General features: G+C 41.3%; 1 protein-coding gene across 1 annotated transcript in view; it reads left to right on the top strand.

Annotated features, from left to right (window-relative positions):
• Positions 1–2,642, top strand: part of LOC306919434 (zinc finger protein RFP-like) — a gene marked incomplete at its 3' end in the record, with an annotated part of 8,268 nt that extends 5,626 nt beyond the window's left edge. Inside the window, exon 2 of the mRNA XM_079532218.1 lies at positions 1,026–2,642. Within this exon, the coding sequence (XP_079388344.1) occupies positions 1,035–2,642 (1,608 nt within the window). The 5' untranslated portion in view covers positions 1,026–1,034. The remainder of the gene's footprint in view (positions 1–1,025) is intronic.
• Between the last annotated feature and the right edge of the window lie 23,177 nt (positions 2,643–25,819).

Genomic DNA, 25,819 nt, shown 5'->3' with positions numbered 1-25,819 from the left:
CTTAAAGGAAAAACGCACACACAAAAAACTTAACTTAAAAAAAAATTTAACTTAAAAAAAGACTTAACTTAAAAAAAAAACTTAAGAAAAAACTTTAAAAAAAAAAAACTAAAAAAGAAACACGCACGCACGCACACATACACACACTAAAAAAATAACTTGAAAAAACATTTAATTTAAAAAAACTTAACTTAAAAAAAACCTTAAAAAGTACGTAATTTATTCTAATTGTTGTTATTGCAATTTACGAGCTGCGTTCGCTTCCCGCGTTTGCGCGTCTTACTTGTACAACAAGTTGACAACGGTAAAACACACCGTCGGAGCTCCACGGAGTAAGCCCGTGACATGTTCAAAATATAGACATGAATAACAAAGTCAGTTGGGATCGGGATTTATTATTAAGAATTCCACTCTTCAAAGTCGGCAGTGACGTCCCTTAAAAGCGTCAAGTTCTCTGTCTGCCGTCTCCCCTCTGCTCTGTTAACATTATGGGTAACTCATTCAAGTGGTAAATTAAATGTGAAATACATCCTCTATTGAGAAAACAACAATATATGTTGACAAAGACACTTCATACATTTGGAAACATATTTTTATTCAAATCAATATAGTCTTCAGTTCAATTCATATTACTTTAAAAGTAGGCTAACTACAGTTGAATTTCAATGGACTTCTATGGGCTGGCCTGCAGTACACCGTTCTAACGGACCAGAAGTGGGGACGCTGTAGTCCCCCTTCTAGCCAAGTTCCATGCACCAGCACTTTGTCAGTTTTTAGCTTTGTGATAAATGTAATGTCATTAAATGTAATGTATTGGGTAATGTAGGGGTGGGTGACCTCTGCTTTTGTCAGTTGCTTTGCCATTTGTTTTTGTTTGTTTTGTTAGGTGAGATATTTGTATTTTGGTTTCCTCCCCCTCCCCCCTGCACCACTGCTATACCCTTAATGGTATACTTTGTGTTATTTTGTATAAATGAAGAGCAGTATAATTGAAAATCATTTTATGTTTTCACTTTTATTCTCAGTGTGTAGAAATGGCGTCCGCCAGCAGCCTCCATTCTGAAGAGCAGTTCCAGTGTTCTATCTGTCTAGATGTGTTCACTGATCCAATCACCACTCCATGTGGACACAACTACTGCAACGCCTGCATCACAAAGCACTGGGACAGCAGTGGTGTGTGCAAGTGTCCACTATGTACCCAAACCTTCTCTAGGAGACCAGAATGCTCCGTTAATAAGGTTCTCGCAGAGATGGTTGATCAGTTCAGGAAGTCAAAGGAGCTCAAGAAAATGTCCAACACAAACCAAGAACCTGCTAAACCAGATGAAGTGTCCTGTGACGTCTGTACTGAGACCAAGATGAAAGCTCTGAAGACAGCATTGACAGCATTGAAACGACACAAACTAATCGACCCTGTGAAGAACCTGGAAGATGTCATGTGTAAGAAACATGACAGACCTCTGGAGCTGTTCTGCAAGACTGACCTCATGTGTGTCTGTCAGTTCTGCACTCAGTCAGACCACAAGTCACATCACACTGTATCTCTGAAAGAGGCATACAATGGAAAGAAGGCTGAACTGGGAAAGACAGAGGCTGAAGTTGAGAAGATGATCAAGGAGAGAAGACTGAAGATTCTGGAGGTCAAACACACAGTGCAGCTCAGCAAGAAAGATGCAGACGGAGAGATAGCAGACAGTGTGCAGGTCTTCACTGCTCTGGCGAGATGTATCGAGAGAAGCCAAGCTGAGGTCATTGATGTGATCAAAGAGAAGCAGAAAACAACAGAGATACAGGCTGAAGGCTTCATCAAAGAGCTGCAACAGGAAATCACTCAGTTAGAGAAGAGAAGTGCTGAGGTGAAGCAGCTCTCAATCACTGAAGACCACCTCCACCTCCTCCAGAACCTCACCTGCATCAACACCCCTCCACCCACCAAGGACTGGACAAAGGTCAATGTCCATCAGTCTTCTTCATCAGTGGGGACTGTGAGGACAGCTGTGGCTCAGCTGGAGAAGACACTCAGTGAAGAGATAAAAAAGCTGTGTGGTGCTGAGCTGAGGAGGATCCAGAAATATGCAGTGGATGTAACTCTGGACCCTGATACAGCACATCCCAACCTCATCCTGTCTGAGGATGGAAAACAAGTGCATGCTGGTAATATACAGAAGAAGAATATGCAGAAGAAGCTCCCAGACAACACAGAGAGATTCTCTCAATGTGTCTGTGTCTTAGGAAAACAAATCTTCTCCGCAGGAAGGTTTTACTATGAGGTTCAGGTTGGAGGGAAGACTCATTGGGATGTAGGAGTGGCCAGAGAGTCCATCAACAGGAAGGGACCAATCACAGTGAGCCCCAACAATGGTTACTGGACTATAGGGTTGAGGAATGTAAATGCGTACTGGGCTAATGCTGACCCTGCTGTCGTCCTCCCTGTAAGACAGGAGCTCCAGAAAGTGGGAGTGTTTGTGGATAATGAGGAGGGTCTGGTCTCCTTTTATGATGTGGAGGCCAGAGTCCACCTCTACTCTTACACTGGCTGCTCCTTCACTGAGAGACTCTACCCATACTTCAGTCCACAGCTTAATGGTGGTGGTAAAAACTCTGCTCCTCTGATTCTCTCTCCTGTCAATCACTCAGATTAGACTAATCTCCATCTTTACCAGAAAAAAAAGTTGAATGTGCATTTAAGACAACACTAAAAGTCATTCAAAGTTTGGTTTTAGTCAACTGTATAACTTCTAATCAATCATTTAACTTTATTTTTATTTTTACTTTTTAATTTTGTTGAGGGCCCTCCTACGCCCATAGCTTTGTGTGTTTGTGTGTATCACATTTTTAATAATTTGATTGGCTGAGCACGGAATGTGGGGATGTATGTACGTCCCAGTAGCTACCCTCGATCAGTCTCATTAGGGAAAAACCAGGGCCACACAATCCGTTCCTCCTGAACTACTCTGGCGGGACTGGGAGGTACCATTCTGGCGCGTGGAAGGACTAGGCTCTGTCAGTTGACTCCTGTCCGGGCCCCTCCTACGTCTCACCAGGTCCACTCCTGCTCTCACCAGGTCCAGCCCCTGTGTGTTGCAGCACCAGCACCAGGCACTTTATTCAGGAATGGTGGATTCTCGAGCCGCAATGGTTCCGCAGGCTCCACCTGGCCCATTGGTGGTGCCGCAGGCTCTGCTTGAGGCTTGAATGGCCCTCCTAAAGGCCTCACCGTGGGTTTGTTGGGCTTCTTCCTCACGGAAGACACAGGCTGGGGCGCCAACCCACACTGCTCCCGGGTGCCGTCTACATTCCGGCTGCCACCCGTCTCTCCGGTGGTCATCAGGAATAAATACTATATATTTTATTTTTTTTATAATATTTTAGTCTTCAATTTTAATACTATACTATATTGAAACAATACATTAATTTTAATTGTGAAGTACAGCCAACTAGTGATTATGGTAAATAGAGTTTTCCATTCAAGAAATATATTTAGCTTAAAACACATTATCTGTCTGTGAGGCTGTTGAAATGTCTACATTTATGCCTCGGTACAAGAACTTGATTGTATGATTTATTTTAATTTAACACTTTTAGCACTGTACAGAAATAATGTTTGTCAGGAATAAAAACAATATTGGATTTTCAGTGTCTTCAATTTTAATGTAATTACTATATAGCAGTTAATTGAAGACAATAATTCAATGATTTCTATGTTGATGAGTCAATATGCTGTATGTAGCTGATTAATGATATAAGAATGAAAATGTGATCCTTCAAAATAAATCAGCAGTAAATGTACACATGTCTGTGTGTGAACTCCTTGAATTTGACTCACTTTGAAGTGCAAACATAATTCTAATACAACTTTACAGAATTACATTTATTGGTGATATTTGTTAATTATGTCAAAGTAAATAATCCAGTGTTCAAGAGTACAAATTACAATATGTCTCTTATGTTTAATATCAATGCAGTGTTGAAATTAAATGAGTAGATACATGCATCAGTAATTTAAATCTTAGATCTACAATGTCACAACACACCACACCGTGGCATATTGTTAGCTTGTAGATCAGCAATTTGCTGATCTATTTGAGATAGGGCTTAAACTGGTCATTTCACAATATATTTGTGTACATTTGGGACCCATGTTTCAATTAATAAGTCAGCATCCTGAGGAGCCAGCGGACAGCGAGTGGCCTTTAGCCTTGTGTTATCCAACACGGTGGATTTATTGTTGTTATTTTGATGAGTCCAGTTTCCATGTCTTATTATTGTAGCAGCTAAACTGGATGTGGGTTTGAGGAAAGGTGAAATGCTGTTGTTGTTGTAATGTACACGTTCTCACCGCACGTGGGATTGTTTTTTGTATCCGTTGTCATGGCAACCTAGCTGCTGCTACACAAAACTCCTCTCTCTGTGTCTTTATTACATAATGGATAGGTGAACAACTAGTCGACTAGATAGATAGATAGATAGATAGATAGACAGACAGACAGACAGACAGACAGACAGACAGACAGACAGACAGATAGATAGATAGATAGATAGATAGATAGATAGATAGATAGATAGATAGATAGATAGATAGATAATCAAATCACAAAAATATATGAAGCTAAAAAACTATGAAAACTAAGACAACAAAAACACACACATAACCGTACTTCTTGTTATTGCACAAACCCCTACTGCACTTAGTTGACTGTGTGTGAGTGTGTGTGTGCGTGTGCGGTGTGCGTGCGTGCGTGCGTGTGTGTGTGTGTGTGACTAAGGTTGAAAATAATATTTTTGTTAAATAAACACTTGACCTCTTAAGTTTTTTTTATACCAGTTTGGAACCGAAATAGGGAACCGTTATGAACGGAACCTGTATTGTATCGGGCTCATAAAAAACAATACCCATCTCTACTCTAGCTAACAGCCTAACACTGACTGGCGAATAAGTTTAATCAGAATCAGACAATGATTCCAACCCTGACAACCTTGGCTCAATTTGCCCCAGGTAAGGGGTAAGTTGATCCAAGTCGAGGGGCAAGTCGAACCACATGATATTTGAATGTTAAAAGCTTAAACTTGAACAGATAATGTATTCACTTATCAATATCAATAATAATATAATAACAGTTTTCCTTTTGCAAATAGTCTTATTTATTTGTTTATTATTTAAACAATATTAAGACAATTAAATAAAGTTTGTTATTCAGAACCTTATATTTGCAATATTGTTAATACAATATTGCAAACTTCTCTTAAATGAGTATGTACATGCAAGTAATTTTACATGATGTGTCGAAATTTTACTTTGACCGACAAAAACAGTTTTTTTGTGTAAAAGAATGTTTTCTACTTTCCCCATGTGCTTCCCAACTTCACAGCCAGGTGTAAATTATGGATGCTTACTAGATTTAAGGTCACATGGCAACACAGGTTTCTAGTTTTCTAGATAAAGGGGGTGGTTCAACTTAAACGCTGGCTCATCTTACCCCGTTCTCCCCTACTGTACATACATACAGTGAGACTTCTGGTGGATAGAGCAGGCCTACTCTGTTCGGGGTGTGGATATGTGGATGTATTCGGGGTCTATCCCGGGGTTTCAACTTTCAACCTTTCCAGGCCGTGACCTCCGGAAATACCGCCACAAATATGAACTGAGTGAGGACCTCCCAAAACTAATCATATTTGAACTGCATGGTGACCCACCAAAATAATCATATTTGAACTGGTGACCCACAAAATAATCATATTTGAACTGGGGACCCCACAACATAATCATATTTGAACTGGGGACCCCACAACATAATCATATTTGAACTGGGGACCCCACAACATAATCATATTTGAACTGGGGACCCCACAACATAATCATATTTGAACTGGGGACCCCACAACATAATCATATTTGAACTGGGGACCCCACAACATAATCATATTTGAACTGAGGACCCCACAACATAATCATATTTGAACTGGGGACCCCACAACATATAATCATATTTGATTACTGTCCCAAGCTGAGTGCATTAAAACAGCCTCTCTGTTCTCATAGCGGGGTCCTTGGGGGGGTTCCGGGGACCCCCAGGGGTCCTTGGGGTTCCAGGGGGGGTTCCAGTCTTTCAGTCTTCCAGAGGGTCCCCAGAACAAAGAAAAGAGGGGAAAAAGTACCGTAGTTAATATAGCATAGATTCACAATCATTTCAACCGCTTTATCCGTTTAATAATGTTGGCCACTCAAATACAGCAGATCTACAAGCTCGATCAGTGGCCAAATACATATTTCTACTGGAAGCCCTCATAGGTCCCATGTTAGACCCAGAAATGTTGTTTAATGTAAACTTTTATGATTCAAAGGTCATCTATAGCAGGGGTTCTCTACGGAAATGCATTGGCAATGTCTCGGGACTCCCGCCCTGCCCCCTCCCGTCCACCAATTTAAATTGACTGCTACAATAACCTTAATAATAGAGACAATACACCATAAATAAATACTGAAACCGCAGATATAATCATTAGGGAAGGTGTATGCATGTACTATGTGTACTAGGTTCCCAAGGAACTCAGCAATGTTGCAGCGTTCCTACGCCGTCGAAAGTGTCATTTGACAACAAAGTTCTTTTTAGCAGCGCAGATACTGCGATAGTTCTTCTTCGCTCGTAGTCGGAGCCGAATCTTCGCCCCGCCCCCAGGATGGGTGACATAACAGGTGACCCATATCAGCCTATACTTTCTCAGTGACAGATACTTGATCTCTGTGATTCAAACGGGAGAAAACGGCCGGAGATGCCCCTAACAGTTCTTATACCAAGCAGAGCTTGGAGAGGGGGGGAACAGGGTAATTGATGATGTCGTGTCGCTTCCTGGCGAGTCCATTAGTACCATGAAGGCCAAATATAGAATCAAGTCTATTCAGGGGAGGATATATGCGTAATCAAGTCAAACTCAAGGTGATGAAAACAAAATAATAAAATGAAATGGAAGGGGAAGATGTCCCTATTCTAAATATCTCAATGTAAGGTCAAGGGGTGGTTCGGGGATAATAAAGGTTAAATGTTTACAATGGAGGGATATTCCAAATTCAGAGGTAAAATATGAATCAAATCTAAAATAATAAAAATATGATGAGGTGGGATAATGAATCCTAATGGAAGGAAATTTAGATTGTCCAAAGATGGGATAATTCAGTTTACATAATCTATATAATGAAGCAGATCTGGGATCTGGAAAATGAATAGTCAAAATACCATATTAATTAATTGAGGGGAGAAGGAATGATCAAATGAATCCTAACACTAGGTAGGGAGGGGTAACAGCGTTTTAGCAAAATACAGTGTCTTAGTAAAGAAAAACATGGAAGAAAAACAGAAAACAATTATGTGTAAGGTGAAACATGAGTGGAATTTTAATTTGTTCCCGATGGGAAATCTATGGGCAGATGGCATAAGGCCTACTGTTCTAGGGGGTCGGGCCTAATACTGTTTCTGAGTGGTTCGGGGTCTAGGGGCCAAACCCTATAAACTTAAGGGAAAAGGGATCTCGAGGTCGACAATACCATTCCTTCACTCTATTCTCCATCACTTTTTGTTGACCTCTAGATTACTTTGTCCTGGGTTTGTTCCCACCCACGAAACCACCAGAAATCCGTATCTGTGAGATAAAAACAGAAAGACAAAAAAAAACTGGTGAATGAAATGAAACAACAATAATTATAAACAATTCATCAACAGGGTAAACATCCACAGGGTATAGTTTTAAAAAAAAAATGAAAATGAAAATGACTGTTCTACCAACCGCGCATGTACACAGCTAATGGTGAAAGGAGGGCGTGTAGGTAGACAGGGAGAAAGAGAAAGACAGAGACCCAGCATTCTACGTATGTATGTGCACCTTAATGATAAGGGAGGGAGAATACAATAAAACGATATCTCGAGTAGAAAACAAAGTATATAGACGAAGATTTGCCCAAAATGGGGCGCCGATTCGTTTATATGTTCTGCATAGAATGGGACGCCTTCTGAACGCCTAAGAAAAATCAGTGAATACAGAGAAGTTGTATCTGTACCACTCTGGGATTTAACTTAAATCAAGACCCCCTTCCCATGTAGTCCGGTGGCTTAGTACGACCCCCCTGGTCGCACAAGTCCCCTGCGCGTTATCTGACGTAGCTACTCGCCACACGCAGGTTAGCCAAGGTTAAGATAGACCGAAATTGACCATGATTTGTACACATCAGGTCTCAGAGAGATAGAGCAAAAAGTTCAAACCAAAAAAATCCCAAAAAAAATCTAAAATAACAGGAATAAAATGTCTTGGGAAAGAATGGTTGACACCACTCAAAAAAATGAATGAAATGAAATAATATAAAATAATAAATGAATGAAATCAATAAGGGGATTGGTTGAAATCAATAATACATTTTCATGATAATGGGCATTTAAATGATCAAGGGGTCCTATCTAAAAATGAAAAACCATGGCACGGCCACTAGACAATTATAAAGTGTATGAAATGATGATAAATGGCGGAACACGGAGCCTGACAGATAAATAAATCAATAGTAAATAGTCGTCACGCATCCCTAATATTATCCTGTCATATTCCAAAATAAGTGTTTCACCCACACACATACGCATGAACACACACAAACACACACGCACGCACACACGCACGAACGCATGCACACACACACATAGACAAGAGCGTACCTCCGCCCACAAGACAAACGCACTCACTCAGTCACTCTAAATACAAATAAAATTATGTACAATATATAAAGGTGACATTGAACAAATGGTACGTTACACACACACCCACATATACACGAGACAAACGCACTCACTCAGTCACTCTAAATACAAATAAAATTATGTACAAAGTATATAAAGGTGACATTGAACAAATGGTACGTTACACACACACACATCATTCAACTATTAAAAGAAGAATAACTGTTCTACGGGACAACACACACATCCATATAAACACAAGACAGTGATATACACAGGCCCACAGGCAGGTAGAGAAAACGGAGAGAAGGAGAGAGAGAGATGGAGCCATGCGTTCTCACACGCACGCACACGCACGCACAGACTAAGCAGCTCTCTTCTCCTAAGCAGACAGAGAGGGAGAGAGAGGGAGAGAGTACTCCTTCATTCCTTAGATAAGAAGCCGAGACACTCTAAAATCATTAGTGTCATAAAAACCGAACACTACTATAAGGTACAATGTAAAAGGGGTGATAAAAAAATGTGTAATCAAATGAGTACCACAGACGAAAAACAGTCTAAGTCCAAATTTCAGACTGACCCCTCCACGAAAAGGCCTCGTTGTCCTGAACCCTTATCTATCATTTATATATTATGGATCAATAGTGTGGACTTAGACTGTTATTCGTCTGTGGTACTCAAATGGTGAAAGGGATCACAGACCTTTTACGGTATAAAAATAACCTTTCTACTCTCGCACCCCGGCCGAGGTTTGAGAGAAAGAAGACTATAAAAGAAGTAATATCCATGGGTTCCTACAGCGATATATCAACAAGGGTGTCCTACGAATGATAACCGTATGCTGAAAGGCATAAATACTATAAATAGATAAGAAATCGAAGCAGATAGTATAAAAAAAAAGGATTAGGATGCAGCGCACGCGTAGCGTTGCCTCCTGAAAATAAAAGTGGAGGAAAATAATGTGACTGAGACATGTTCAGGGATTAAGTCCCAGACATGAATGTACGGCAATAAATTATAATAACAGTATAATCTAAGAACGATACAGAAAGGTAAATTACTTAACTTGAGAAAGGCAAGCTGGGAGAATCACGTAGGCAGACCGGACCCAGACAGAGGGCATCGAAGCAGGAGAGGAAGGTGGGGGGGGGGTCTGTGGAGGACCGTCCAAGGCAAGCTGTATAACTCATGCTTCGTTCGTTCGTCCACAGATCCGCGGCTTGTATGTTCCCAAAAATGGGGAGGATCGGTTCCAGAACTGAACATGCATCGACAAAACCACTGCTCCAAAAATATGACTATGGACTTTGTTCTTCCGGCAGAAAAAATAAATAAAAATGGGGATAGGGGCTGGTTCCTTTTGTCGGAGGTGCTAATTAAATAAATTAGACTTATACTCGGAAAAAGCCGGCTTGAATAGGACCAATTTGATGGATTTATAATGAAGATAAAACCAATTTGTTGCATATAAAATGCAGAAGGGACAATTAATGATTCCAGATATAAAGGACTGTATAATACTGAATTACTGAGCTTCACAGAGCTATAACTATAAAAAATACTCTTAAGAAAGTATTTAAAAGTACTGATGAATACTCAGCACCACAACAGGTTAACAATTAGCTTTAACAGGATTACTTTAAGCAGGAAATACTCTTTTAGAAAAATACTCTGTACCCAATTAAAAAGATGACACCACCAGGAAGAAGGATTGTCCAGTCAGCAGATTATGGTTTAGTGTCTATTCATTTTCAGATCAGAGAGACAGAACAGATCCACACACAGCCAAATTACAAAAAACTCTCACCCTGTGCGACAAACTGCACAGGGTTCTCTCTCACGAACAATTCATTTCACAGACATTAATACTGTAGAATACGTCAATTGTTGATACACTTTCATTGGCTGAATACACAGTTAGTTTCCGCTATTCCACGCCGGCACTGGGTGTCAAGCGCTCATTGGACCAGCACATAGATGATGAGACTGACATCGGGACAGCTTCCTTAGTTCCGTCATTGAGAGCCATAGACCGGGAAAGCACTGAGGCTGGCGTTGCTATGGCAACCTGAAGATAACATTTCTTTCCCCGCTAGCGGTGAACTCTTACCAGAGAGAAATGCTCTCTCTCACCAGGCCCCAAGGCCACACTGATATCGAAGCAGCTGCATGTAACCTAAAATCAAAACAGCACACTACAGTATGGTGACTTTTGTGGCCACAGGCAGACAGTATGGAGACTGACTAAGATATTAAAATCTGAAGGTGGCGTCAGGAAATCCATAATATAATAATATAAAGGATAATATAGGGCTGAAATGATTAGGCCTGTGGATGGTGACATGACATAAATAGGATAAGGAGAACACAGTCTGGGCCAAAAGGAAACATTGACACAAGTCCACAAAAATACCAAAATAGCAGATCTACCATAACTCAAAATGATCTATCAGACTCCCTCCCTTCTATTGACTGACACTACTGTAAGCATTGATGACGGTAGATAAACACCTGATGTGACATGCAGGGCCTCATAGCTCAGTGGTTAGAGCACTGGTCTTGTAAACCAGGGGTCGCGAGTTCAATTCTCGCTGGGGCCTATCAGCTTTTTAACCAGAGTTGATAAAAGCTCAATCCACACGCCACTCACTGAATGGTCTGCTCAACCTTCATGTCACCTCCTACAGCGCAGAACCAGCCTGGGCGATCCTGAACAACCCACTGGCCTATAGAAAATCGCCGGTATAGCTCAGGATGTGTGAACTCTAGAACCTTGATTTGTTCAAGATACAGTAGGTAGTTTATGCAGTCACATTCTGCAAAGATTGCCATGGAGTCCTCAACAGTAGCCGCATGTAAATTCCAGTTTCCTTCTCTTTCAGCGACTACAGCATTCTTGATGACGGGCACCAACTCCAGCCGAACTCCAAAGAATAAGCCTATCTCACAGAATTTCCCCAGAATCTCAAAGTACATGTACAAATATAGTACAGGTAAAAATCTCTCTCTCTCTCTGTTTAAAAGTAGGCTACTATTGTGAATCAGTGGACCATGACAGCTTAAACACAACTCTTCTTTACTTTCAAAACTCAGAGTCAATAATAAGGCAAAGCAACATCATCACACATCATGTATGTCAAGACTGAAGTAGTCGATCCCAGATAATCCCCCCAATCATCACAAACAACACAGGAATATGCAAGAGCGCAGCACAATCAAACAGCTGTCAGTGAGACATAACAGCTACATGTAAAAAATCTCTCTCTCTCTTTGTTGGGGCGACTTCTCCGGACTTTTGGGCGAATTCTCCGGACTTTTGGGGGCGAATTCTCCACGTGTTGGGGCGACCGATCTTCCCGTTGGGGCGACCGCTCTTCCCGTTGAGGCGACCGATCTTCGCCACTTTGGGCGAGTTGGAAAAGGGGCGAGCCGTCTCGTATTCCTTAATACGCCCCCTTTCCGCGTTAGTGGTGATAGCGTGACGTCACTCCATAGACACATGTTAACAGAGGTAATTTAAGAAGTCTACAACTTTTGTTTTCTCAAGGTAAGGTTTGTTCTATCTGTTCGAGCTGATTTACCATCTTGTTTGCTTCATAATAATATTGGTCTGTCACATTTTTACATTAGGAAATGTACTTAGATTCTCCAGAGAAAAAAACGTGTAAATGCTAATGTTAAATGACACCACTATCTACCGGAAGGGGGCGTGGAAAGGGGGCTGTGAGATAGGCCTATCGGCAGAGCTCTGACTTGACCTCACACTCCTTCACAAACTCCAGAAAGTCCAGATTACATTTCTCCACTTGCCCAATTAGGGCCTCAAACTTCTCTGGGCAACTTTGTTTTGCAGCTAACGTAGTGTGCAGTTCCTCTACCTGTGCTAGTACTGGATATGCAGCTTTGTCCTTGTTTGTTTATTTCTACCTAGTCTTATTTACTAATGAAAGCACCTAATTAAATAAAGGGGGACATTTTGAATTGTTATATATATTTTTGGTTCATGTCTTTTGTTATAAATAAAACAAATAAGTGTGGAAAAAAAATGTACAAGTGACAGGAAAGACAAAAAACGGAATTGAGTTATTGAATAAAAACACATATTGATATCTGACAAGATGATCCTTAATGGTCAAAACAATATCAGAAATTAATTGTAAATGTCACAATTCGTTGCATTAGACTAATTGCACCGGTTTTTACTCCTTTGGCCAAGGTCTTCGGAATAGCAAAATTACCTTGACCATGACCTTTCAAGGTCAATATCACCCAAAATGGTTGAAATAGTATCAGAAATGAATTCCACACACCTGAATTAGTCAGAATGGAGGTATTACAAGTGCAAATTCACCCAGAAACGAAGAAGTTGTATCATCATAGCCGATCGCGGACATATTTCAGGCATGCAAACAGACCGAGGGTGAAAAAGGTGACGCGATGCGACGCAGGCAAAGCCCGCGGCACAATGGTGGCTCATGGGGGACACTACGGTTATAAGGTTATAGTAGACACAGGGCTCCATTTTCGGCACCGCTAAACCCCTTATCCCTAAACTTCTTTGACTTTTTTTACTATTTTGAAAAACACCTTTGAATAGTTCAACTAGCCAATCTACATTGACACGTTGTGAGCTTGTAGACTGGCCATTTTAACTATTCAAAATAGTAAAACAAGGCAAAGAAGTTTAGTCATAAGGGGTTTAGCGGTGACGGAAATCGAGCCCTTAGGGCTCTATTTTTGTCCATGCTAAACCCCTTATCCCTAAACTACCTTTTACTATTTTGAAAAACATCATTTGAATAGTTAAAATAGCCACTCTCAGTATCAAGATATTAACACATTCCATCCGTACGATGTCTGGAACCGCCATAGGGAATCCAACCGACGTGTGCATAGGACGTGTGTACACGTCTTAAGGTTGTTTCCATTGATTACGCTAGAGGGCGCTCTTGCGCAACATGTGAGTGAATATGGTGTTCTGATCTACTCGGCAAAAGCCAGAAATCAAGAAAAATACAATCATCCAGTAGGGGACAGAATTGTGTGAAAGAAAACATTGACAGAGAGAGACATTTATTTAGTGAGTATAGGCTAATATAAATCTGGATTGTGAGGGATTACAGAAAGGAGAGGTGAGAGTGGAGGGGTGAAGAGTTTTGAGAAAATTCGGTACCAGGCGATGTCGCTGATCATCCCTCCAACCCATCAACGTCAACGGAATCATCTGACTCTGACGTGGATACAGTAGGCCTACCTGTTACCAGCAGCCCCCATCATCGGAATTGGACGAAGGTTCGGCCGAAGAATGGTCCTTCATGTCCCCGCCGAGGAAGGAGGTTTGATTCCGACATGAGTTGTAAGAAGGCATAGGCTATATATGTTTTTATTCTTTTTTATATATCTGTTTGAGATGAAATATAACCAAATCAATATCAAACTAGGGTGTTTTCATGATTCTGAATCCATTCCAAGCATTAGTTTTGCACGAAAAACACTCCTTGGGATAACAATGGCCATAGACGTCATCACAAATGTGATGAAATCAGCACATTTGGGCATATTTGGGAAAGTGGCTATGGCCAAACTAGGGGGTCTATGACCAAACTAGGGGTCAAACTAGGGGGTTTTCATGATTCTGAATCCATTCCAAGCATTAGTTTTGCACGAAAAACACTCCTTGGGCTAAAAATGGCCATAGCCGTCATCACAAATGTGATGAAATCAGCACATTTGGGCATATTTGGGCAAGTGGCTATGGCCAAACTAGGGGGTCTATGACCAAACTAGGGGTCGAACTAGGGGGTTTTCATGATTCTGAATCCATTCCAAGCATTCGTTTTGCATGAAAAGCACTCATTGGGCTTAAAAAGGCCATAGCCGTCATCACAAATGTGATTAGGTCAGCACATTTGTGTCTATGGCTATCATAAGTGTCTATCATAAGATTTTAGTCGACCAACGTTTCGGCACTCAGCCTTCGTCAGGGTCCCATGGGACCTGCCGGCACCTACCTACCTGCCGGCATATGTGCCGGCACATGCCGGGTTAGGGTTAGGTTAGGGGTTAGGGTTAGGGGTTAGGTTTCTGGTTTAAGGACTTCAGTGTTTTGTACCAAACTATTGTATGAGTACCGAACAAAGAATGTTTGCTTTCGCCATCTTGGTTGAAGAAGAGTCTGGGCAATTAAGTTTTAGTCTTAAAAAATGTCTCAATCTTATATTTAGTTTTAGGTATATCTAGTCGTATACCTCTGAGGTCAACGATTAAAGTGTTGATTGATGATTCAACCTTGATGATTAAACTTTTGAGGGGATTAAGTCCACCCATCAAGCCCATTAGTGTCAACCTCAGACCAAGATGGTCTGATTTTGAATCTGAATGGCTTTGTGTTACTGCTATTGTCCTGGCTCTGTTCTAATTAACACTTTTTTTGCCCAAGACGTCCCCAGACGTCTTTGAAATTAAAACCGCGGGGAGCCCAAGACATCCACAGACGTCTTTAGGGCTTTTTCAGTGATTACACTAGAGGGCGCTCTTCTACACCATATACTGTGATTTGGTCTGCCTGACATAATGGGAACATTAAAAAATTGCGGGGGGGGGAAAAAAGAAAAAAGTGTGCTGAACCACTCCACTAGATGGCGTGGATTTAGCCTAAAAATCATGCCTAAACCGTTTAGGCATGATTTTCTAGAGAGCAGTGTGTGTGTGAGAGAGAGAGAGAGATTTATTACAGCAATCAAACATATATATTATATAGAGAGATTAGATAATGGAGAGGTGTTGAGAGGTGAGTGGTGCGTGAGGTGATAGGAGTGTGTAGCCTACTGTAGATAGACCATTGAGGGATTTCTTTGTCTGTCTATTTGTTTGCACGTGGTGGGCGAGGATAAGGGGGGGCCACCTGGCTGCGCGAGGCATTGTGGTCGCAAAGTTGCAGGCAGAGCGAGCGAGAGGTAAAGTTGGAGCACCGAGTGCCGCGCTACCCTTGTAGATCTGCTGTGTGGAGGGCGAGAGAGAGAGGCGCGGAGAGAGAGAGCATTAGCAATTTAGCAATATATATTATAGCAATGCCAAAGGGAAAAGGCAACTTGGGGAAGGGAAAGGCACGCAGGCCTGCTCCCAGCAACGCTGGAGGGAAACAGCGGACCCTGTATGATACGATGGCCTTCTGTGTAAAAGAGAACCTCCTCGTCATGACGGACAACGAGGTGTCCGAAGGCGATGATGACGGTGCATGCACGTCCAGTCGAGCCCTGTACAGCCCACGTCGGAGTGGCAGAACGCTCAGCAGTGTCGCCAGCTACAGTTTCGATAAAGTGGACGGGGAGTCTTCAGAGCCAGAGTCAGAACCAGAACCAATGGATCTATCTGCTGACTGGAAACCCACATACACGCGAAAACGCCCCGCGTTGGAGCCCCCAGCCCCCACGACGGAGGCTTGTTATAAACTCGACACGAGTGTTAAGTGAATAATCAAATAAATAATACAGCAACTACAAAATGAGTCTACCATTGGTTGTAATGAAATGAAATGAAATGAAATGAAATATATTTACCCAGGGTATCTGGGCTAAGCTCAAGAACTTGTTTCCAGCCAGGCCCTGCTCATAGGTCATGCTTTACAATTCCATTCATACATGCCGGTGGCTCAGGGGTAGAGTGCCTGGATGGTAACCGTAAGGTTGCCAGTTCGAACCCAGGCTCCCCCAGAGGTACTGTCGAAGTGTCCTTTGAGCAAGACACTGAACCCCTATTGCTCCCGATGTGCATGTTGGTGCCTTGCATGGTTTCCGCTGCCATCTGTGTATGAATGTGTACACTGTGAATGGGTGAATGTAATGCACAATATACACAATCTCTGTAAAGGATGCTATATAAATGCACCTGGCCATTTACCATTTGTATGGTGAATGTAAGGTGAAAATATCCGACCTACAAGCTCACAATGTGTTGTGAGCTTGTAGATTTGCTATGTTCATGGTAAATGTATTTTGGTGGCCTTGATGGAATAATGCCTAATTTTACCTGGTTATATGGTGAAAATAGCCGACCTACAAGCTCACAATGTGTTGTGAGCTTGTAGATTTGCTTGTAGATCAGGGTAAATGTATTTTGGTGGCCTTGATGGCATAATGCCTCATTTTACCTGGTTATATGGTAAATAGCCAATCTCACAATGTGTTGTGAGCTTATAGAAATGAAGGCATTCATATCATAACACTCCCAATGTATGGTAAAATGGTAAATGGCCAGGTGCATTTATATAGCGTCTCTATCCAAGGCGCTTTACAGGAGATTGTGTATATTGTGCATTACATTCACCCATTCACACACACATTCATACACAGATGGCAGCGGAAACCATGCAAGGCACCAACATGCACATCGGGAGCAATTAGGGGTTCAGTGTCTTGTTCAAAGGACACTTCAACAATAACTCTGGGGGAGCCTGGGTTCGAACTGGCAACCTTACGGTTACCATCCAGGCACTCTACCCCTGAGCCACCGCCATGTATGAATGGAATTGTAAAGCACGACCCCTTGGAAAACCCCTATAAAAATGCAATTGGATTTTGTTCAAACTACAGACAGCGAGGAGGAGAAGGTCGATGAGAAAATTATGATCGACAAGGAGGAGATGAAGATTATGTCCCGTCGAGCAGGCGAGGTGGACTCCAGTGATACCAGTAAGAAACAACACATTTTGATTTAGTTTTAGTCATATTTTAGTCATTTGAAATGTTTTACTTTTAGTCTAGTTTTGGTCTACTAATGGCATAAGATTTTAGTCAACTAAAATGTATTTTGATTGGCCTTGATGGATCATAATGCATGATGAGTGCTGAACATAGCCAATCTACAAGCTTGCAACACGTTGCAGCGCTTGTAGATCTGCTGATTTATACATACAACATTTTGATATGTTACTGTGATTTCATACACAGATGACTCAGATGACGATGCACAGCCATCTATTGTTTGGGAAAACGGTAAGAACATTTTCTGATGTTACTTTTACCACAGGAATAGAAATGAGAAAATAGCAAAAAAAAACGCAGGGCAACTGAAAATGTATTCTCTCATTAGGTGTCAAAGTCACAGACCACAAGCCTGATAAATGATGGGGTGAAAATAATGTATTTGATATTTTTCTGTGATTTCAGACCAACAGCCAATGAAGGAAGAGCCTTCTCCTTCCCCCACACCACCACCTCACCCACCACCTGTTGTAAAGAGACGGTGTAAGTAAACTATAGGATCATAGAATGCAGAGAGACAGTGTATGAATAAAACGAAATATGTATTTTATGGTAATGCGTACTTTACAGGCGTTGGCAAGAAAAAGACTCTTCTAAAGGCACCACCACCACCTCACCAACCACCTGTTGGTCATAAACAAAGTAAGAACCTTTTTTCTGCTCATCCCACTTGATAGGATCATAGAATGCAGAGCACTGTCTCTGTAGCGTCTCAATAAACTATAGGATCATAGAATGCAGAGAGACAGTGTTACACTGTCTCTGTAGCGTCTCAATAAACTATAGGATCATAGAATGCAGAGAGACAGTGTAGCGTCTCAGTAAACTATAGGATCATAGAATGCAGAGACAGTGTAGCGTCTCAGTAAACTATAGGATCATAGAATGCAGAGACAGTGTAGTGTCTCAGTAAACTATAGGATCATAGAATGCAGAGACAGTGTAGTGTCTCAGTAAACTATAGGATCATAGAATGCAGAGAGACAGTGTAGCGTCATTCATACTACTAGGTGTCAAAGTCAGACAACAAGCCTGATAAATGATGGTCTGAAATCACAGAAAAATATCAAATACATTATTTTCACCCCAACAGCCAATGGAGCCTTCTCCTTCACCCACACCACCACCTCACCAACCACCTGTTGGCCGTGAACAAAGTAAGAACCTTTTTTCTGCCCATCACACTTGATAGGATACACCATTACAGAATGTAAAGAGACAAGTACACATAGGCTTGTAGATTGGCCATTTTCACCATACAAAATTAGGTATTAGATGCCCTGCATCACACTTGATAGGATCATAGAATGTAAAGAGACAGTGTAAGTAAACTATAGGATCATAGAATGCAGAGAGACAGTGTAGCGTCTCAGTAAACTATAGGATCATAGAATGCAGAGAGACAGTGTAGCGTCTCAGTAAACTATAGGATCATAGAATGCAGAGAGACAGTGTAGCGTCTCAGTAAACTATAGGATCATAGAATGCAGAGAGACAGTAGGTGGGTTTCCATCAAAACATTTCGAAAATAGGAAGCGAATAAGTAAGTAATTCGAAAAAAGAAAAGCGTATTTTTCTTGTTTCCATCCACTGACAAAATGCGCTTCTTTGGAGATATTAAATAAGCAGTAGGCCTAGATGGCGCTATTTTGCCAGTCAAGTGAGACGCGCAGAGAGGCGCATATTATCTGACATTTATTTTACCGTTAGATGTCTGAAATCTGATAGCATCTGCATCACACACTACAGGATAATCTTACACGATTATTTGATCATGTCACACACACACACACACATACACATCTCTGATTTGTTCTTCACCACGGTGCATTTGACGTTCTTTTAGGCTATTCAAGTTGGTCTGCATGAAGTCCGCTGTCCAGATGGGCCACTGGGACAGGCTGTCTTTCAAACAGGCTGTCTGTTAAATAAATAGGCGTGTGTTTTTGTCTAGACATGGGCTGGTATAGTTTCGTTTTCAAAGTACAGGGACGATCGGGACCCCTGCCCTGCGACTTGACAGTACATTTCCATTTTGACTAGTCTCCTCTCGTCCGTTTCGTTCCGAGCTGTTTAGGAGAAATATCACCGATCTAACTTCATGATCAACGGCGAACGCCCTCACCGGGGAGAGCAAAAGAGCCTCAGCCTGCAGACAGAGGCTTCGAGACTCGAGTGTGTAAATTTAATAATTTATGTATCCACATCCCACCCACCCTCCCGTTCGATCACTCCACAAGTCCACTATACTCACCATCGCGTGTGTTTTTTTCTTTTCCAACTGTTAAAAGCGATATAATGCGAGTTCAATGCTTTCTAATTAGAAATATTTTCCGCAAGTGTTTCCATAACCCATTTGCGCATTTCACTTTTTCGATATAGCCCCAAAATCCGCCACCACCTAGCGAAAAAGTGTTTTTGCGAAAAATGCAGACTTATGCGCATTTTGAGGTGTTTCCATCCAGGAGATTTTGCGAAAGAACCTTAATGCGCAAAAAAAAGGCTTTATGGAAACGCACCTAGTGTAGCGTCTCAGTAAACTATAGGATCATAGAATGCAGAGAGACAGTTTAGTGTCTCAGTAAACTATAGGATCATATAATGCAGAGAGACAGTTTAGTGTCTCAGTAAACTATAGGATCATAGAATGCAGAGAGACAGTTTAGTGTCTCAGTAAACTATAGGATCATAGAATGCAGAGAGACAGTTTAGTGTCTCAGTAAACTATAGGATCATAGAATGCAGAGAGACAGTGTAGCGTCTCAGTAAACTATAGGATCATAGAATGCAGAGAGACAGTTTAGTGTCTCAGTAAACTATAGGATCATAGAATGCAGAGAGACAGTGTAGCGTCTCAGTAAACTATAGGATCATATAATGCAGAGAGACAGTTTAGTGTCTCAGTAAACTATAGGATCATAGAATGCAGAGAGACAGTGTAGCGTCTCAGTAAACTATAGGATCATAGAATGCAGAGAGACAGTGTAGCGTCTCAGTAAACTATAGGATCATAGAATGCAGAGAGGCAGTGTAGTGTCTCAGTAAACTATAGGATCATAGAATGCAGAGAGACAGTGTAGCGTCTCAGTAAACTATAGGATCATATAATGCAGAGAGATAGTGTAGCATAGTGACAACACTATACATGATAACACACTCACCACATGAATAAAAACGAAATATGTATTTCATGGTAATGTGTACTTTACAGGCGTTGGCAAGAAAAAGAAGAAGGTTCTAAAGGCACCACCACCACCTCACCAACCACCTGTTGGTCGTAAACAAAGTAAGAATCTTTTTTCTGCTCATCACACTTGATAGGATCATAGAATGTAAAGAGACAGTGTAAGTAAACTATATAGGATCATAGAATGCAGAGACAGTGTAGTGTCTCAGTAAACTATAGGATCATAGAATGCAGAGAGACAGTGTAGTGTCTCAGTAAACTATAGGATCATAGAATGCAGAGAGACAGTGTAGTGTCTCAGTAAACTATAGGATCATAGAATGCAGAGAGACAGTGTAGCGTCATTCATACTAGGTGTCAAAGTCAGACAACAAGCCTGATAAATGATGGGGTGAAAATAATGTATTTGATATTTTTCTGTGATTTCAGACCAACAGCCAATGGAGCCTTCTCCTTCACCCACACCACCACCTCACCAACCACCTGTTGGCCGTGAACAAAGTAAGAACCTTTTTTCTGCCCATCACACTTGATAGGATACACCATTACAGAATGTAAAGAGACAAGTACACATAGGCTTGTAGATTGGCCATTTTCACCATACATCCAATGGTAAAATTAGGTATTAGATGCCCTGCATCACACTTGATAGGATCATAGAATGTAAAGAGACAGTGTAAGTAAACTATAGGATCATAGAATGCAGAGAGACAGTGTAGCGTCTCAGTAAACTATAGGATCATAGAATGCAGAGAGACAGTGTAGCGTCTCAGTAAACTATAGGATCATATAATGCAGAGAGACAGTTTAGTGTCTCAGTAAACTATAGGATCATATAATGCAGAGAGACAGTTTAGTGTCTCAGTAAACTATAGGATCATATAATGCAGAGAGACAGTGTAGCGTCTCAGTAAACTATAGGATCATAGAATGCAGAGAGACAGTGTAGCGTCTCAGTAAACTATAGGATCATATAATGCAGAGAGACAGTTTAGTGTCTCAGTAAACTATAGGATCATATAATGCAGAGAGACAGTTTAGTGTCTCAGTAAACTATAGGATCATAGAATGCAGAGAGACAGTTTAGTGTCTCAGTAAACTATAGGATCATAGAATGCAGAGAGACAGTGTAGCGTCATTCATACTAGGTGTCAAAGTCAGACAACAAGCCTGATAAATGATGGGGTGAAAATAATGTATTTGATATTTTTCTGTGATTTCAGACCAACAGCCAATGGAGACAGAGCCGTCTACTTCAACCGCACCACCACCTCACCAACCACCTGTTGGCCGTGAACAAAGTAAGAACCTTTTTTCTGCTCATCACACTTGATAGGATACACCATTACAGAATGTAAAGAGACAAGTAAACATAGGCTTGTAGATCGGCTATTTTCACCATACAACCAATGGTAAAATTAGGCATGCCTAATTTTACCATTGGTTGTATGGTGAAAAAAGCCGATCTACAAGCTCACAATGTGTTGTGAGCTTGTAGATTTGCTATGTTCAGGGTAAATGTATTTTGGTGGCCTTGATGGCATAATGCCAAATTTTACCATTGGTTGTATGGTGAAAATAGCCGATCTAAAAGCTCACAATGAGTTGTGAGCTTGCAGAGAGACAGTGTAGCATAGTGACAACACTAAATACATAGCACACTCACCACATGAATAATAACTAAATATGTATTGTATGTACTTCTATAATTTACAGGTCGTGTCAGGAAAAAGAAGAAGAAGACCGCACCACCAACCGCACCACCAACTGACCAACCACCTGTTGGCCGTGAACAAAGTAAGAACCTTTTTTCTGCTCATCACACTTGACACATTGTGTGCCCAGGACGTCTCCAGACATCTTTATAATCACCCCCTGGGGTGTCCAAGACATCTGGGGTTGTCTTTGGGAATTTTTATTGAAGAAAAAACTTTTTTTTGTTGTTTTTTTTGCTTTTTGAAAGGATCACATAGAATGCAGAGAGACAGCGTAGTGTAATGACGACATTATATAACACACTCACCACATGAATACAACTAAAATATGTATTTTATGGTAATTGTATGCACTTCTATAATTTACAGGTGGTGGCAAGAAAAAGAAAAAGAGCCCATCTGCTCTTCCTTCTGAGTGGCTGGAGGCACCATGGAGGCCCCAGGACCCAGCGTTCACTGCAGTGCCGGGTCCTCGCAGTGATGCTGCTATTCTGCAGTCCAACGACCCGGTTGACTTCCTGCAGCTCTCCCTGTCTGACGAGCTCCTCCAGATAATCGTTGGTCAGACTAACAAGTATGCAGACCAGTGCATTCAGGTTCTGGAAGAGTTGCATTTGCCATATTCCAGGATGCATTGCTGGAAAGTTCTCACACTCCTGGAGTTCAAGAACTTTCTAGGGCTATTATTCCTAACAGGTGTAGTGAAGAAGCCACGGCTCGCGATGTACTGGTCAACAGATGAGGTCATAGCTACACCGTACTTTGGCCAGACCATGTCTCGTAACCGGTATCAGCTGATCTGGAGGTTCCTCCACTTCAACAACAACCAGACAGCTGATGCGACCGACAGGCTGTACAAAGTCCGTCCAGTTTTGGACCACCTGACGAGGAAATGCAGAGAGATGTATCAACCAGGAAAGAACATCTCTATTGATGAAGGGATGCTCCTGTGGAGAGGTCGTCTAGGGTTCAGGGTCTACTCGCCGTTGATGCCAGTGAAATACGGCATAAAAAGTTACATCATCTGCTGTTCTCATACGGGCTACTGCTGGAACCTTAAGCCCTACTGTGGCGAGAGAGAAAAACTCGCACCGACAGTGGTCTTCCTCATTGATGGCCTCCAGGGGTATGGTTACAGATTGTTCATGGACAACTACTACAATTCTGTGACCATGTCCAAATACCTCCTTGAGCTGGGTATCCAGACATGTGGAACCCTAAGGAAGCACAGAGGGGAACCACCACTCATCAGAGACCAGACAAAGTCCAGCCTGGGTGTAGGTCAGAGAGTGTCATGTCACACTGACAAATTGTTGATCCTGGCGTGGCATGACAAAATAATTGTGAAGATGATCACCACATTCCACAAGGATGAGATGTTGACGGTCCTGGCAAAAAAGAAAGGCCACAGCACCCAAGTACCAGAAGTCAGGCCGTGTTGCGTTGTCGATTATAATCGATATATGAATGGAGTTGATCGTCTTGATCAGCACATTTCGTATTATCCATTTGTCCGAAAAACCGCCAAATGGTCCAGCAAATTTGTAATTTACCTGTTCCAGATCGCCCTTGTGAATGCGCACATCCTTTATAAGGAGAGAAACCCAGATGAAAGATACAGTAGGTGTCTGTTGGACTTCCTCATCCGTGTGGCGACATCCTGGACCAAGTTGAGAACTACGAGACCAGTGGCTGAGGAAGCAGAAAGTGATGATGACACACCTGCCCTGCCTGTTGATAACCCTCCTAGGGGACCCCGCATACAGTCAAAAAACTTCTGTCAAGGAGAAAATCTTGGTGTCTCAAGGCAGCCAAAAGGAAGATTGGACAGTTTATATTGATTTGTTTTTGTTTTTTTGTAAAAAAAAAAAAAGAAAGAAAAAAAGTCAAAAAAATACTGTCAAGAAAAAACTATTGTTGTGTCAATGCTGTACTGTACTGCAAAGTACTGTACTTTGTAGTACTGTACTGTACTTTGTAGTACTGTACTGTACTTTGTAGTACTGTACTGCACTGTACTGTACTGTGTAGTACTGTACTGTACTGTACTGTACTGTACTGTACTGTACTGTACTGTACTGTACTGTACTGTACTTTGGTCAGTCAAAAAGTCAAAGTAAAAAAAATACTGTCAAGAAAAAAATATTGTTGTGTCAATGCAGCCAAAAAGGAAGATTGGACATTTTCCAATCTCAATGAAGCCAAAAATAAACAAGGTCAAAGGTTGAAATCACTTTTCTGCCTGAGTGTTTCATTGGTAAAAAATCTTACCCGTCTGAAGTGAGTGGTGTAGTTGTACTGTACTTTGTAGTACTGTACTGTACTTTGTAGTACTGTACTGTACTTTATAGCACTGTACTGTACTTTGTAATACTGTACTGTACTTTGTAGTACTGTACTGTACTGTACTGTACTGTACTGTACTGTACTGTACTGTACTGTACTGTACTGTACTTGGTAGTGTAGTACTGTACTGTACTGTACTGTACTTTGTAGTACTGTACTGTACTGTACTGTACTGTACTGTACTGTACTGTACTGTACTTTGTAGTACTGTACTGTACTGTACTGTACTGTACTGTACTGTACTGTACTGTACTGTACTTTGTAGTACTGTACTGTACTGTACTGTACTGTACTGTACTGTACTTTGTAGTACTGTACTGTACTGTACTTTGTAGTACTGTACTGTACTGTACTGTACTGTACTGTACTGTACTGTACTGTACTGTACTCTACTTTGTAGTACTGTACTGTACTGTACTTTGTAGTACTGTACTGTACTGTACTCTACTTTGTAGTACTGTACTGTACTGTACTCTACTTTGTAGTACTGTACTGTACTGTACTGTACTGTACTGTACTGTACTGTACTGTACTGTACTGTACTGTACTGTACTGTACTGTACTTTGTAGTACTGTACTGTACTGTACTGTGTAGTACTGTACTGTACTGTACTGTACTGTACTGTACTGTACTGTACTGTACTGTACTGTACTGTACTGTACTGTACTTTGTAGTACTGTACTGTACTGTACTGTACTGTACTGTACTATGTAGTACTGTACTGTACTGTACTGTACTGTACTGTACTGTACTGTACTGTACTGTACTGTACTGTACTGTACTGTACTTTGGTCAGTCAAAAAGTCAAAGTAAAAAAAATACTGTCAAGAAAAAAATATTGTTGTCAATGCAGCCAAAAAGGAAGATTGGACATTTTCCAATCTCAATGAAGCCAAAAATAAACAAGGTCAAAGGTTGAAATCACTTTTCTGCCTGAGTGTTTCATTGGTAAAAAATCTTACCCGTCTGAAGTGAGTGGTGTAGTTGTACTGTACTTTGTAGTACTGTACTGTACTTTGTAGTACTGTACTGTACTGTACTTTATAGCACTGTACTGTACTTTGTAATACTGTACTGTACTTTGTAGTACTGTA

The sequence above is a fragment of the Electrona antarctica genome (genome assembly GCF_951216825.1).
Source record: "Electrona antarctica genome assembly, contig: scaffold_25, whole genome shotgun sequence".
Taxonomy (NCBI): Eukaryota; Metazoa; Chordata; class Actinopteri; order Myctophiformes; family Myctophidae; genus Electrona; species Electrona antarctica.
The sequence above is the reverse complement of the archived record's forward strand: the minus strand, read 5'-3'. Positions and strand labels throughout refer to the sequence as shown.